Source organism: Scomber japonicus, chromosome 20 (genome assembly GCF_027409825.1).
Source record: "Scomber japonicus isolate fScoJap1 chromosome 20, fScoJap1.pri, whole genome shotgun sequence".
Taxonomy (NCBI): Eukaryota; Metazoa; Chordata; class Actinopteri; order Scombriformes; family Scombridae; genus Scomber; species Scomber japonicus.
This window is the reverse complement of record NC_070597.1, coordinates 8,237,373-8,253,132: the sequence shown is the minus strand read 5'-3', so window position 1 is coordinate 8,253,132 and position 15,760 is coordinate 8,237,373. Positions and strand designations below refer to the sequence as shown.

The window sequence follows — 15,760 nt, the reverse complement described above, 5'->3', positions numbered from 1 at the left end:
AGCGCCTGCCTTACGTAAAGCTACGCGATGACGTGTCGGGACGGAAGCCAGTGCGTAAAGGAGCTATAAATCATGGATGTATTGTAGTCAATCTCAATCAATCTCGGTGTATATACATGTAAAACAAACGTAACCTTTTCATACTGTTCAGGGTCAAATTTTACCAGTTTTAAAATTTTAGAGTTGTAAAAACACTATGCACACATAAAAAAAAATATATATATATATATATTTTTTTAGTTTGGTGCAGTCGATACACATTTTTATATAGGGTGGATTAGGTTAATGTGGGACAATGACTAATGTGGGACAACTAGACTCACTTTTTCTATTCAGTTATTTTAAAGCTGACTAGTATATGCAAATTTATATATACAAAGTTTTATTGTGTAACATGATGAGAAAGCAAAGAAACAACAACATACAGGCAGCAAGTTGAGAATCAGAAAGTTTTGGCAGATATAAGATTACAAAATCTACAACATCTGAAACGATTTGACACAAGGAACATTAATATAAGTGCCATTTTCTTCTTGAGTACAATATCTAAAAACTGTCTCCTGATTAAACAAGGAAACATCTCAGGGATTTCATAATGATATAAAGTGTTGATATTAGGCTATGTATTAGATTCATATTTAAATAAGGTAAACAAGTCAGAATTGTAAAAAGTGTCCCACATTACCCTAATCTAGCCTACGTATATGTACACATTTGACTCGTGTTTATTAAAATATATAAATAAAACATTTAGCATTCAAGCATGTTGTATTATTCACATCCTTTAAAATGTTCTCCTGGGCCATAAAATAGTGATTGTGAATGTCTTTTTTCCCCCATAAGATTAATCAAATTATGAAAATGAATTGGTGTCGAGACTAATTACAAGTCAGAATATGAACAGTAGGCTATGTTAAGGTTAAATAAATAAATAATACACAAAGTATTTTATACAATCTATGATCAAAGTCGTTTTGAACCTTTCATGATTGAAATAAGAAAATATTTTGAGTCTTACAACTTATAAACAATAAGAAATGTGCACATACAATTAATATGCTCCAAGATTTTTCTAAAGAGATTTTCCTATTAATTTCTGTATCTTTTGTCCCTTTGTTCTCTTACAATGCTGACTCTGTCTCCAAACTGAAAGTGAAATCATGTCCTTTATGCTGTCTTCTTTTCATTATGACTAATTGTTCTGTCATTGTATCATTGTCACACATGCTGTAAGTGACAATTTCTATTAATAAAGTGATGAGAAAAAAAAGAAAGATGTCATTTCTTCTGTCACGACCATGAATGTATAATAAGATACTAATATAATACATAATAATCTTATGATACATCCATGGTCACACCATACCAAACTAATGAACCAGCAACTAGAGGGTTTTTGAGACTTTAAAAAAAATACATGTTCTTCCAGTGTGAATCTGTGCAGGATTTTGGCTTTCATTCATTTCTGAACTGGCTTCAATCTTAGGACATACTGCTGCACCGTTTAAATGTGATGATGATTAAACGTGGAGTACCGAAGAAGCATAACATTTTATGGTTAACAACTTGATTTAATTAATTGATGTAAATATTTAAGATAAGATAAGATGTATCTTTATTGATCCCCGTTTGATATTCCAATCGACACAGCAGTATAGTGGAAAAAAAGTAGCATTATGAGGGTGAAAGTGTACCAAAAATAGAATAAACAATAAATAAGACATAATAGGATAAAATAAATAAGACACTATCAACTGGATCTTTGTGGAAATAAATCTGCAACATATAAATGTGAAATATGCAGTTCCTGAGATTATATACATGTGAACGTTCCTGAGATTTAGGCCTACACAGTAAAGCCCCACATAAAACAAAAATAACAACAATTAATAAATAGCAATAATAAATCACAATCATAATTATTATTTGTATAAAATGAATAAAAACTGAATTAGATAATAATTTTTATTTACTTCTTCTTTATGATTTTTTGTTGACACTCCTCTATTTTTACTGTCCACTCTGTTCATTTCACTAAAGGAATATCTTATCTTATTTTATCTTATCTTATGAAGATGATGATAAAGATAATTTAATAATAAAAATGAATGAAATAAAAAAAAATTAAACTGGTAAACAACTAGATTTAATTCATAGATGTAAATATTTAAAGGTTAAGCCCCATATAAACAGATGGGAGAATCAATAATAATCATAATCATAATCATCATCATAATTCATTTAAAAAATGAATGAAATTTAAAATATGGAAACGTAAACGTTCTACTGTTACCAAGACAACGGGCTCCCTCTACTGGAGGTGTGACGTCACTGCCTCCTTATGTGCAGAAGTAAAAAAAAAAAAACCAGGATATATATTTTTATTGCAGCTGCATGTTTTGAGGGAGAGGAGTGCGTGATGGAGGCTGTTCACACCGATGGCATTTGGATGGCAGAGAGTCTCCAGCAGATGACGAGCAGTTACGAGAAATTCTGGCTAGTTGTGACTCACATTGGAGACCCTAAAGCTGCTTTCCTGCTGGTGTTTCCCTTCACTTATTTCATCAGCAGACCAGCTGGAGTGACTGTTGTTTGGGCGGCAGCCATATCAGAGTGGTTTAACCTCGTGTTTAAATGGTAAGAGTCAGTTATAAACAGTTTTTAAATAAACATAGGTTTAATTCTCTGAACATTTTAGTTTTTATGGACGGTTAGCATGTAGCTAAATGTGTTGCTGACATCCAGATTAGTCAGTGTGAGTTAGACAAAATGACAGCTGCAGTATATTTTTCTTTTCAACCCTTTTTCATAACTAAAGCGTTTTGAACAGTATGTATTCTGTTGATCATGGATGTGTTACGTCCCAACTTCCGGTCCAGCTAATGCAGTCCGAGGTGAAACAAGTGATAGCGGAACCTTAAACGACAGGGTCACAATTTTTCAATGATGTCTTAAAACAACAGTCTGGTACCCAAATGAACATTAAAATAGGGTTTCCCCCTGATTATATTAACCATTAAATGATCCCTCCATAATGCACTTTGTATGTATTTTTACATAGAGTCTAGCAGTCTTATTTTGGATGTGCAAGGTGACACCCTGTCTAGAAAAACATGTCTACAGTGACAAATATCAGACCAGAATAGCTGGCAGAGCAACAGCAGGATGCATCAGATTCTGCTTAAAATGCTTACTTGAGATATCTGACCTATCTGTAAGAGTATAAGAACCTTGTACTCTGGAGCAAATCTGTGTTAGTGTCTCATGCATGCAGACATGAACCGGTTTCGAATAAACCATGTATTAATACAGAATTCCTGATTTGATTCATCTTTGCCTATCAACAGTCATCACAGACAGAACACGTATCATCACAATGCAAGTGATGCAGGCAAAAATCCACACAGCAAGGCCCCGGTTCAAAAATGTGTTTAAAAGTTGACCTGAAGCTAATATGAAGCTTCAGCTATCCAAATTAGTCAAATCAAGTAGATATATTTTTAGAGCCAAAGTCCCTCTTTTTGTGACTATATCTCCATCACAGCTTAACAGAGGAACACAAAATTGGAATTTGATATTAAAAAGACTCTAAATGTGGCAAATATCCACACAATATCCTCTTGATATGACTAACTCTGCCTACTGAAGCCTCACAGAGTTAAACACAACATAAAGTCATCATGTTATCCAGTAATATTAGGTGACAGCTCTTACAGAAGATTTCAGAAATGTGCTTTATTGTAGGTTATGTGTTGTAATATAATCATTTTTTTCCAGGATGCTGTTTGGAGAAAGGCCGTTCTGGTGGATCGGCGAATCAGGTCTCTTTGTCAACAAGCAACCCAACGTCCGCCAGTTTTCCTCCACCTGTGAAACCGGGCCAGGTGAGAAGACACACGTGCAATTAATAGTGCACTTAATCCACAGCACAGTCAGAGCTCTAAGGTTGGTGTCGGTCTTTCAGGCAGTCCGTCGGGACATGCGATGGTGACTGCGGCAGTCTGGTGGGTTGTGGTATCCTCCCTGGGGTCATATCTGTACTCCCGCACTCGAAGGTGGGACAAACTGTATTACCATTTTTTAGAGATACTAACCACATCAGTCCTGTTCTCAGTTGTTTTCACTGGCTTCCTGTGCGTCAAATAATTGATTTTTAAAATACCACTGTCGATCTGTAAATCATTAAATATTTTAGGGCCAGAATACATTTCCGTGGAACGTCCAGACCTCACAGATAATCAAGTAAAGGCTTGCTTTCCATCTCCAGAGTCAAAGCTAAACACGAAGCAGCATTTAGTTTTTATGCACCATGTATTTGGAGCAAACTCCCAGAAAATGTATGATCTGGTCCGACTCCCAGTTCTCATCAATCAAAGTTTCTCTGTTTGCCACACAATTTTAGACTATTGGTTTATATCTCATATTTAAACAGTTGTATTCTGTTGTAGATTATTTTTAGGATCTATTTCAAGTTCTGTTCAAATTGTATCTTTTTGTGTCTTTTTGTATTTCTTTGTTTTTACCTTGAATGGTGCTATACAAATAAACTTGCCTTTCCTCTCTCCAGTATGCTGTTATCTGCAGCTCCTTTCCTGCTGTATGTGGTGATGCTGGTGGCAGTGGGAATCTCCAGGATCTTCATCCTCGCCCACTTCCCTCATCAGGTCATTGCTGGCTCCATTACAGGTCTGAATACAGTGTCATGCACGAGCTGAAACATGCGTATGGATTAAATGCTCTATTATGGTATTTATGGTTTTAGGCACTAAAAGTAAAGTGAGGAAGCTTTCAAAAATAATAACATGAGTAGTTTATTTGTCAATTAACTTCATACAGAGTTGAGTAAACAGAAGAAACCTAAATTAAATCAATATTTGGTGTTAGTGCGTTTTACCTCATCATCATCACCCACTCCATGGAGATTGATTGTGTCAGCTGTAAAAAGCTGCTTTTTAAAATCCTATGTTACCACCACAGATGTTGAGTGAGAGCATACAGCATATTTTTCATTCTAAATATATCAATTGTCCCTTTCAGGGTTCATTTTGGGGGTTATTCTGAGCCGCACAGCACCTGTAGGTCGCCCCCTGCTGTTCTTCTTCAGCTTCAGCATCGGTCTGCTGCTCAGTGCTCTGATGCTGCACGCTGGACTGCAGCAGCTGGGAATCGACCTCTCCTGGTGAGTCTCTTTTATTGTATTGATGTGTGTTCAGTGCTTATAATCTCTTTTAGGTGAAGCTGAAGACATACTCTGTTTTACTCTGTAGGTCTATTCATTTGGCTAAGAAATGGTGCAGCCGTGGAGAGTGGATTCGGTTGGATCAGGCGCCTTTCTCCTCTCTGACTCGAGACTGTGGAGCCCTTCTGGGTTTGGGACTGGCCCAGTACTGGAAGCCTGGCGGATGGTCTCTGCCCTGGGCGCCACGGGCTTTGTCTCTGGCCATTTCATCCATGGGACTGTACCACGTGAATCGTCTGCCACTGCCGGTACGACCACAAGGACTCTTCTATGGCCTGGTCTTTGTCAAATTTGTCATAGTGCCTCAGATTGTAATTGTGCTCGTGCCTGGACTGGTTCACCTGTTCACAAACAAAAAGAAGAAGGACTAGAGACAGTTTCGTTCTATGTTACAGGTGTCTAACACGTCGTCAAGGATGACAGCTTCCGTCTGAGTCTATGTAAACACTTGCAATGTCTATTCAATATATTTCATGGCTTTTCTTTTAAGTATACACTATATGACGGTTATTCCAAGATGATTTTTCTTCTTCTCAACAAGAAAGATTAACAAATGGTTAAATGGTCCACAGTCTGTGATTTTTTTGTCTTTTTTTCAGAATCATGCATCAAGCCTACACATGTCAATAGGACTTTTTGATGTGCATGAACTTTGTAGGAATTGTCACCCTGGGAAAGGTTCAAATGTAAAAACATAAAATAATACTGTATAAAATTCAAGTTTAAAAACTGGATGGATATTTTATAGAAAAATAGCGCCATCTTTTGGTCAAACTGGTGTTCATAGTTGGGTTAAATGGTCAACAGACGTATGATGATGTACATCACATGAACACTTAATATAATGCAATCCAATGCAACACATCAGTATCAGCTTCACAGATGTGGTATTTTGCAAAGCAGTTGTATTGTATTGCATCATACTGTTACTATGTCGACACAGTGGAGTTGTTATATGTTTTTTGGACCAGAATGAATAAATAAAATGTCTTTATTTCCACATAATGAGTAAAATAAATGACATGCAGGGTGTTTTTCAGTTGGTAACCATTTATAAATATCTTATTTTTTTCCAATACATAGGTTTGACTGTACAGATTACAATCAGTTATCATGAGATAAAAACACATTCTTTTTTATTGTTTTTAATTAAACTTTTTATCACAGCGATCTGAAAGCTCACATTTACAGACAAGAGAACTCTGCTCAGCAAGCAAATACATTAAAAATAAAATAAAATAACCTTTCGCGTTTGTCTGGTGAGGCTGAAGGAAAATGATAAGGATAGTTCAGGGATAGCAGTCTCCTTATCTTAATCCAAATGTTATTTCACACACCAGCGTCAGGACACTGCTATACATGTTTCTGCTTGAGCTCATGGAAAGAATATAACATGCATCAGACTATTTACAGCAAACTAATATACACAGACAGCTTGAAACCATACACCCTCAAATATCTTCAATTTAGAAGTTTAAATTAAGTATAATACAGTTTATACCTTCATTTCTGTAAAGATAAGTAGGGCATCTCTCTGGTAGCAGGTGGAGCTGAGGACGAGCAGTCAGGAGGAACTGTCTCTCTTCAGATATTCTTTTATCAGAGAATCAAAATAAAGGGCTACAGACAAATGGTCTATAACTTTTTCCACATATACAAATAACTATTTTCTCATTATGATACTTTCTTTATCAGTTCAACTCCAGATATGGAGTTTCTGGGTATTGAAACCTCAGTAATCCTTTATTTTGTTGCAAAAGACTTATTTTCCAGATGTGCACAAGACCAGTGCATTAAACTGGCCACTTTGGAGTTAGAGGACTGTAACAGATTTTTTTTAAGGATGTGGAATACTGAAATATGACTTGCTTGATTTAGGGAACCCGAGCTGGACTGAGTGGAATATCCGAGCCAGTATATACAACTTGTGCTAGAAAGTCTATACATCTTCATCAGTTTAAAAACATTGTTTTCTCTTCATATTTTCATTCATCACTGCGTTGTAAATCATATAATAGTGTCTATGATAGTCTGGTATCACTGGTCAGAAGGTCTAACCGCTCACACACCCACTTTCTCCAAGTTCAACAATCATAACAACAAAGTAAGTAAAATACATAAAGTGCACCCTTAGTTAAGAACTTAACAGGCATTTTTAGTGCAGAAGTGGCGGAATAAAAATGCAGAATGGATTGAAAGAAATGGCACAAAAGAATGCAGGAGAGAGGGGGAAACGTCTGTAACAGTGGTTGTGTATGCATTTGCTTGCTTTTAGTCGCTGAGCACTATTCATGTTACCCCATCACTAGCATATGCACTGCATGTTCAACTCTCTTCTAGGAGCATACAGTGTCATTATGTACGGAGGAGGGACAGGGGCGAACTTTGATACTCATCTACCACATGATAAAAAAAAATCACCCGCCACAGGATTTTCTATTCATACATTGAACACGCATCATTCTGACTGTTCAGAGTAGAAACGAATATATTGCTCTCAAGGCCTCGGTTTGTGTCTAATGCAGCAATCTGTCCTCAAAACAAGTTTTTTATGAATTCTGCAAAACAATCATCATAATGAGCTCGATAAAAACTATAGCAACTGATGATTTTGCGTGTTTATTTAAGCAGATGGTTAAGCAAGTATTCAAAGTTGTTTATGGAGCAGGAGCTGGACAAATATCAGAAGTTGCAGCCATGTCGGTTGGTTTAACGTCACAATGTGGCACGTTATAAAGCCTGTGACAGAGTAATGAAACTGTAAAGAAACAGAGTAGATGGTAATCTATGTAAATGACTGGTTTGGAACCATGTTAAGTGTTTTAATATAAGCGTTAAGCCTGGATGTTTAAAAAGATGCATACATACACTTTCTGATATTTTGAGTAAAAGTGAAATCTATTTGTGCGTTTATTTAGTCTGTTATTTCAGATAAGAGCTAAATAATCAGTAGATTGACTGGAAAACATTTTTTAAATCATATTTTTCAACAAAAATGTCAAACATTCATTGGTCGCAGCTTCTTCCATGTGAGGATTTGCTGCTTGTCTCAGTTTTATATCACTGTTTGGGTTTTCCACTGTTTGCCGGACAAAACAAGACACTATTTTCTGACATTTTACACAATCAATGATGAATGAATGAATCGAGAAAATAATCGCAGGTTGAATACTAATGAAAATAATCTTTAGTTGCAGCCCTAGTTCATATTATTGAGGACCTATTGCAGCGTAAAAAAAGTATTTTTTTTGCATTATACCACAACAAAAACTTCTTTATTTTGACACAATGGAGGTAATCATATCATTCAAAGTTGGTCAGTGTCCCTCCTTCCTTACCCTGGTTGGTTTTCCACATCCATATGACTAGCAGTGGGACACAAAGGCAGGGTTAACAGAATACAATTCAAACGCAAACTATGTTTTGTTTTATTTCTATGTACAATATATAACTTAATTATAAATATTGTCATTTTTCTCTAAGTACTGAGTTGTTGAGCCATTTGTATTTTCTGAGCAATGTACAGTATTGAACATATAATATTGTATTACATAGAATAGAGCCTACTAGCAACCTTGGTTAAGAGCACACTTTGAAAGAACAGAAGATGGATACAGAGTCCACGAGTAGAGTCCGATGATAAGTACTTTCACTCTTTCAGTCCCACGCATTGTGTTCACCTGTGGGAACTTTGTGCCTCTCAACATTTTTGGAAGTGCACTGGTCTTTGATTTAGTATGAGATCAGAACTTAGGACCCTCCTGTTATCCTACCTGTGTGCGGAATATGATAATGAAATAATCGTTTCTCACTGTTAGTTATGTTTTTCATATAAGATAATGTCTAATTCCCTAAATGTGTCTGTGCCCGCTCTGTGAGCCGATCTGTGAGTTCTTTAGGATGAGTTTGTCTATGTCACATACACAAGAGTCAGCAGCATCTGCTGTTGAGCTAAATATTTTTCTTCTCTCACTCCCACAAACAAGCCCAGTCCAACCAACCAATCACAGACAGGCCATCACACATTTGACTCCACAAATGGTCTCTTTGGTTTGATGGGGGAAGTGGGGCCTTGGGTCCGGGAGTCACGGGAGAGCTGACGGTACATGTTGTCCTGGTAGGCTTGTGCCACGGGCAGAGTCCTCGCCACTTTCACATCTGGGTAGGTGGGCACCTGGCTGACCCGCTCCAGAATGTCCCCACTACCGCGAGAGCCGTTGGCCAGCTTGCCCAATGAGGGGGGCTGAGTCTGGGAGTAGTAGTCCTCCTCCAGCAGGTGTCCGTTTTGGGCATTGTTGGTCTTGTTGTAGTAGGCGATATTGCCCAGTGAGGTGGGGGGACTGTAGGTGGAGCCTTGCTGGACCAACTGGCCAGGCGAGGTGGGGCTGATGGCAGAATCCATGGACGTCATGCCCCTGGACCGAGAGGGCTGATGCAGGTACTGCTGAGTCCGTGCCGTCTTGTCTATTATGCCCATGAAGGGCGTGTTCCGAGAACGGGTGGTCTCGCCCTGATACAGCCCCCCGCCACCCTGGGAGGGAGAAATGGGAGAGATGTCATCACAGGTGCGCTCATACGTGGCTTGCAGGGGGATCTCCATCTGCTGAATGGAAGAGGAAGGTCTGAAGCCCGGCGCTAAATTTGAGGTGGATCCAGTTGAAATGTTGTTGCTGGAGGGGGAGAATCGAAGACCTACGCTCTGAGAGTGGATGAGAGGCCTGGGGGTGGGCACGTGCTGCTTCATCTCAGTAGTATTGGCACTGACGGGGCGTCTCACCATATGTGGGATCTCAGGAGAGCCCAGCTGGCAGGGGGGCATGGCATTGGCGCGCTCCAGCACATGCTCAGAGACAGGGTAGTAGGCGGCTGACTGGCTGCGGCTAATTTGAGGTGTCTGGCTGTAACGGATGCCCCCCGGGCCCCCACTGCTGGCGCGGTAGGCAGAGGAGGGGCGCTGGGGTAGCTCATCCTTCAACAAGCCCGACTCCATAACCCCTCCTCGGCCGCCGTGCTGACAGAGGGCCCCAGAGCTGAGGCTGGCCTGGACTTGGGACATGGACCGACCATCCAGGGAGGGTTGGTACACTAGGCGGCTCTCCACATCTACCGAGCCCCCTTGGTAACGACTGCCCATGGAGTGGCCCATCGGACCCCCGTAACTGCTGTTGCCCATCACATTGCTGGGCTGGTTTGTGCGGACTATTTGGGCTATAGAAGGCTGAAGACGAAGGCCTTGGGCTTGGTGGTGCTGGGAGGACAGAGAGGGCTGGGAGCTCAGCTGAAAGGAACGCTGGCTGCTCATCTTAGACAGGGGAGATTTGGGTCGGCCTGGGAGCTGCTCTGTCTGGTAGCGCACGGGTGAGCCGGACTGTGACCTATACAGACAAACACTCTCTACTGGCGGGCTGGCTCTATACTGAGCAGCCCGACGTAAAGGGGAAGGCGGTGGACTCTGGTGGTCCATTCCTTGTCCACCACTACCCATAGGAGGCGGGCTGAAGCGGTAGGACGGCTGGTGCACCGGGGAGGTATGAGGCGGGCTATGTCGGTAGTGGGAGTTCTGATGCGTCGGGGAGAGCGAGGGCGACGTAGGCTGGTATGTCCCGCGGGTTGGGGAGGACATGGAGGAGGAGGTGGGGTGATATTCGTAAGGCTGGCCCATGGGTAAACCTCCAGCTAAGTAGATCTGATCCGGATGTGTGGGGGACAGTGGAGGGCTCTGAATGATGGGGAGGCTGGAAGGATTGGAGTGAGACTCAGGTGGGGGTAGACCCATGGACATGGCCTCCAGCTCCTGCGCCAGGTAGTCCTCGTCCTCAAACAGGTCCTGGACGGGCTCCATGTCCTCCAGACGGGGCTCAGGTGGAGGGGGAAGAGGCATGGAAAGGGACAGGGACTCCTCCTCTTCTGGGGGAGGCGTAGGAGGAGGCGAGGGAGGAGGCTCCAGCTCCAAGTCCTGCTGTTGGTGCTCCTCCTCGTTGAGCTGGTGACACTCCTCCTCCACCCGCTGGAGCAGCCGCTGGATCTCTCGGTTGTTGGGGCACTGCTTTATGGCTTCATTCAGGTCCTCTAAGGCTTCAGGAAATTGTCTGGAAATAGAAAAAATATATTTATTTACTGGAGAAAAATCTAATCCAAATCAATCAAAAGAACTGATTAGATTTCCAGAAATGTATGGAAGAGCATATGGAAGTCCCATGCATGTATAAATGTGAATAAGGAATAAAAATGAAGGACAAACATAGAAAGTATTTCACTCTGACTATGATAGAGGGATAAAAGGAGCGTACCTGCTGCTACGCTTGGCGCGTGCTCTGGCATAGTACGCCTCATACGATTTTGGTTTCAGTTCAAGTGCCTTAGTAGCAAATTCCTCAGCCATCCCAAAGTCCTGGAGAGATAAATAAGAAGAGAGCACAACTGAATAACACCCAACAAATCAGCATTTATCCTCATTATCATCAGATACTGTTTGATTTGGTTACTTCATGCTATAAAAGGTCTCAAAATGTGAATCTAAAGCCCTTAAAACTGTGACATTGTGGCATTTTTTTCACCATTCACTGATACCAGTCCTCTCCAGACTTACGTTCATTTTCCTCCGACATCGGGACAGGTTGAGGAAGAGCGATACTTTGAGTTCCCTGAATGTCTTGAGGTCCTCGCTGAAGCCTTCGCGTGGAAACTTTTTTAGAGCATACTGATAACGCTGCGCTGCCTCCTTCACCTTCCCCTTCTGTTGGACAAACACACAAAGAAGTCTGGATTATCCTTCCTTCACAGTCACAATAATAAAGGTAATATGAAACATAATAAACTCATAATAAAAGCCTGAGCTAGACATAAAGATACATAACATCACAATATTTGTTTAATAAGAATGAACTCCATCACAAAGAGATCAAGCTTTTTTCATTATGGGTTATCTTGTATGGATCTGTTTGTTTGGAGGAACTATTCAGTTTTTATTGATTATAAAATTCTTCTAGAAGAATTCAATAATGTAATTTTCTATGTGCAGAGTCATAATTAATGATATTAATGAAAAAAGAATCATCATTTTCTATTAAAGTCAGTAGAAAGCTGTATATAATATATAGAATTTTGACCCCAAGCTAAAACTATTTTGATCCCAACAGTAACAGAAGAAAAATAAAAAAAATGTTCTGTTATATTGGTGATTTGTACTGCTTAAATCTAAAGAATGATCAGATTTATTTTTAATTCACACAATGATATCCGAGCTGCAGAGTTCACAGTGTGTCCTCTGACCTTGTAGAAGCTGTCCCCCTCCTCGATGAGTTTGCTGAGTAAGATGATCATGATGTCGGGTTTGGAGGTGGCCATGGCCCATGTGGCTGGACCTGGGTAACACAGGAAAGAGAGGATGGGAGAAAAACCCCAGTGAGAAAGACACACAGTAACAAGCACAGGAGAAAGGAAGGAAGTAAGGAAGGAAGGAGCGACTGGGAGTCACACTACACACAACGATAATAACAGGGATGAGTATCACAGCAAAAATGGGGAATGGAGGAGAAAAGACAGGCAATCCACTGCAGAGAAAATATTACAAAAACCTGCTCTGACACCTCGAGAACTGTGACCTCGCTATGGGACATCAGGCCTGGGTCAAACACTATTTGCCAAGAATTATAAGTATTTTATAAGCCAGCTGATTTAAGTGCAAAATGAGCACAATTATAAATCTGAAATTTTTATTTAAAGACATTTTGAATTGTCTTCAAACTGTAGATTTAAGATTAATAGTAGTAATTGCCTGCAAATATATTTTGGCCCAGGTAAACACACAGTGTAGATGTACAGTACGAGAAAAAAAAAGAAAGGAATTACACTTTCATGTCTTTCTGTTGAGACACATTTTCTTGTCTTGTCAAGAAGTGCAGATGTACAGTAATTCTTTGTACTACTGACTAATTCAGGGATGTGATCAAGACAGCAGAAAATCAAGAAAAACACTAATCTCCCAAAACAAATGGGAGTTAGGTAAAGAAACTTCATCCCTGCAGTTTGTTTTATGACTGGGAGAAGGAAAAAAAATCAAACACAAAATACTACAACTGATGTGTATTTTCAGTATCTGCGCAACAGCAATCCTTGACACATGTACACACACCACAGAGATGTAAAGGGAAGGGGGGAGGAGGAGGAGGAGGAGGAGGAGGAGGAGGAGGGGGGATCTTGCACAAGGAGACACAGGGCAGGTACAATAAACAAAAAAAGAGGCAAGCAGGAGGGAAATAACAAGAGCTCTGCAAGCGTTAGCTGTCCTCTGAGCTGGTGGTAGTGGTGGTGGTGGTGGTGAGGTGGTCATGTGGGGGGTAGTCGAGGGTAGGAATGCTGCTGACTGGCCTAAGCTGACACTGAGAAAACGTCTGGAAGATGAACGATGCACAGTACAGTGGTTTATCGCCTCAGTCTGTGGTGACGGTGGCACAGAGGATTAACAAATACATGCACGTCTGCTAAATCACTACCACGCAAGTGTTACTGAGGGCTTCCGTCATGCATCTGTGGGATGGAAAGTCAACACCTCGATACGATGTCACAGGCTGGAGGCCGGGCATGCTGTCATTAACAACTTGGACGTTAGCATCTACCTCTAGGCAATCCCGACTGCATCACTGTCAGTGCTAATACCTTTGCATGTTATTATTTGTCAGTTTGAGAAGGTTTTGGTAGCTAAGCTCGCCTGCCGACACTTAGGACGACACAGACAACACAGAGAGAGGAGATAGAGCTGTCAAAATGCCTGGTGGGGTGAGAAGTCGACAGCCTTGGCTTTACCTCGGGGCCGACTGGGCAGCGTCTGACATCCTGGGGCCGGAGAGAGAGGCGGGGGAAAGGGGGGCAAAAGGGGGTAAAGGGTGAGGAGGAAGGAGCGGGGGAAAGGAGGAGGAGGAAGGAGGTCATGAGCAAGGGAAGGTGTATAAGATAAGTGGAAGGGCAGAGCAAGGAGAAGAGGGGAGAGGAGGGGAGAAGAGGTAGGGGGGCAGAGTTGCCAGAGAAAACAGGGGTGTGGGAGTGCGTAGGAGCGAGAGGAAGAAAAAGAGATAGATCCAGCGGGAGGGTGAAAGAGAAAGAGAGGTGATGGCGATGGTGGTGGTGGAGGAGGAGAAGAAGAAGAAGAAGTGAGAAAAGGAACACAAAAAAAAAGCAGCAGTGAGAAGCGGAGATAAGTGCCTTTGCAAAAAAAAAAAAGGAAAGAAAAAAAAAGAAAACATAGATACTGAAAAGAAACACCACAAGCGCTAATAACAACCTGTCTCTGAGCAACCGCGGAGCAGCGGAGAAGAGAGAGAGAGAGCATGATTGAGAGAAAAACAGGGAGATAAAGTGAGCGATAGAGACAAAAAGAGGCAGAGAGAGAACATGACAGAGAGAGTGAGAGAGAGAGATAGAGAAAGATAGAGAGAGAAAGCTAAACAATACAACAGCAACAGTAGTACAATAAAAAGAAATACACATCAGAGCCATAAATAGCTGAGGAGAAGCAGCACGGTGCAGCAGTTGGGGGGCGGATGACATACAGTAGCAGGAAGTGGTTTGAACTACATGGAGACACAAACATGAATCCATGGCTTATTGCAGTACAAAGCTACAGTGTTCTATAATGACCAGCAGGAGGTGTGTATATAAAAAAGGGAGTGTGTTTTCATCTTTGGGTCCCTTCATAGACTCATGCAGCTCATGTTTTTTGAACTCCAATGCATGACCTTATCAACCAAAAATACAATCACCAAATTGTATCCCACTTCACGGCAGGCAAATAACCTTTTATTATGCTAGAGGACAACAATGCCACATTTAGAGGAGGTCCTTTGTGTGCTAAATAGTATGCTCTTTAGTCCGTCAAACATGTTCTTACCTATCTTGGCTCCTTTCTTGAGCAGAGCGACCACCACCGATGTGTTTCTGCAGCCCACCGCTCTGTCGAGAGGTCGCATCCCGCTGTAGTCTACATGCTCTATCATGGCCCCGTGGTCGACTAAGAACTGGACCTGAAAGAAAAAAAGAAATGAGGTGAGAAAAGCTTTTTTTTTTAAGAATGCACATCTGTCTTCCTAAAGGATTCACAACACATCTGTCATCTGCTCCCATTAAAATTTAGTACCGAATAATTGAAATATACTGTGTGTGTGTGTGTGTGTGTGTGTGTGTGTGTGTGTGTGTGTGTGCGTGTGTGTGTGTGTGTGTGTGTGTGTGTGTGTGTGTCATTAAAGAAAAATGTGTGGGTGCAGCCAACTGGATAACCACACACATAAACGTGAAATTATGTATTTTTGAAAATGTAATAAAGAAGAAATGTTAAAGGAAGCAGATGGCATGTCGCAAGTCCTTTAGCAGACAATTTAGATTTACTTTGAGTTTTAATGTCACAAGTAAAGGTCGTTCTTATTACCTAATCATATGATGTCAGCATTAATCATGTCAGCTAGGAAAGGAATGAATCCACCTGCATACATTTCACTTTTTAAAAAGAAGGAGGTATTGTGGCACCCA

General features: G+C 41.0%; 2 protein-coding genes across 2 annotated transcripts in view; one reads left to right on the top strand and one right to left on the bottom strand.

The window, feature by feature from the left end:
- Positions 1–2,379: 2,379 nt before the first annotated feature.
- g6pc3 (glucose-6-phosphatase catalytic subunit 3) lies at positions 2,380–6,225 on the top strand. The gene is made up of 6 exons (XM_053340764.1): positions 2,380–2,637; positions 3,778–3,884; positions 3,965–4,055; positions 4,568–4,686; positions 5,038–5,179; positions 5,268–6,225. The coding sequence occupies exons 1-6, from the start codon at positions 2,420–2,422 to the stop codon at positions 5,608–5,610; spliced, it is 1,020 nt and encodes a 339-aa protein (XP_053196739.1). The 5' UTR covers positions 2,380–2,419; the 3' UTR covers positions 5,611–6,225.
- Positions 6,226–9,145: 2,920 nt separating this feature from the next.
- tanc2b (tetratricopeptide repeat, ankyrin repeat and coiled-coil containing 2b) overlaps positions 9,146–15,760 on the bottom strand; it is a 106,300-nt gene continuing 99,685 nt past the window's right edge. The window contains exons 25-30 of the mRNA XM_053341984.1: positions 15,126–15,258; positions 14,045–14,074; positions 12,512–12,603; positions 11,829–11,975; positions 11,530–11,630; positions 9,146–11,328 (exon numbers count right to left, since the gene is read on the bottom strand). Of these exons, the coding sequence (XP_053197959.1) occupies positions 9,258–11,328; positions 11,530–11,630; positions 11,829–11,975; positions 12,512–12,603; positions 14,045–14,074; positions 15,126–15,258 (2,574 nt within the window). The 3' untranslated portion in view covers positions 9,146–9,257. The remainder of the gene's footprint in view (positions 11,329–11,529; positions 11,631–11,828; positions 11,976–12,511; positions 12,604–14,044; positions 14,075–15,125; positions 15,259–15,760) is intronic.

Bases quoted from the DNA above. Each gene is read 5' to 3' on its own strand.
- g6pc3 (XM_053340764.1), top strand. From the start codon at position 2,420: ATGGAGGCTGTTCACACCGATGGCATTTGGATGGCAGAGAGTCTCCAG. The intron at 4,687-5,037 runs GTCTGAATACAG...TGTCCCTTTCAG, and splicing joins CATTGCTGGCTCCATTACAG to GGTTCATTTTGGGGGTTATT. The intron at 5,180-5,267 runs GTGAGTCTCTTT...TTTACTCTGTAG, and splicing joins CTGGGAATCGACCTCTCCTG to GTCTATTCATTTGGCTAAGA.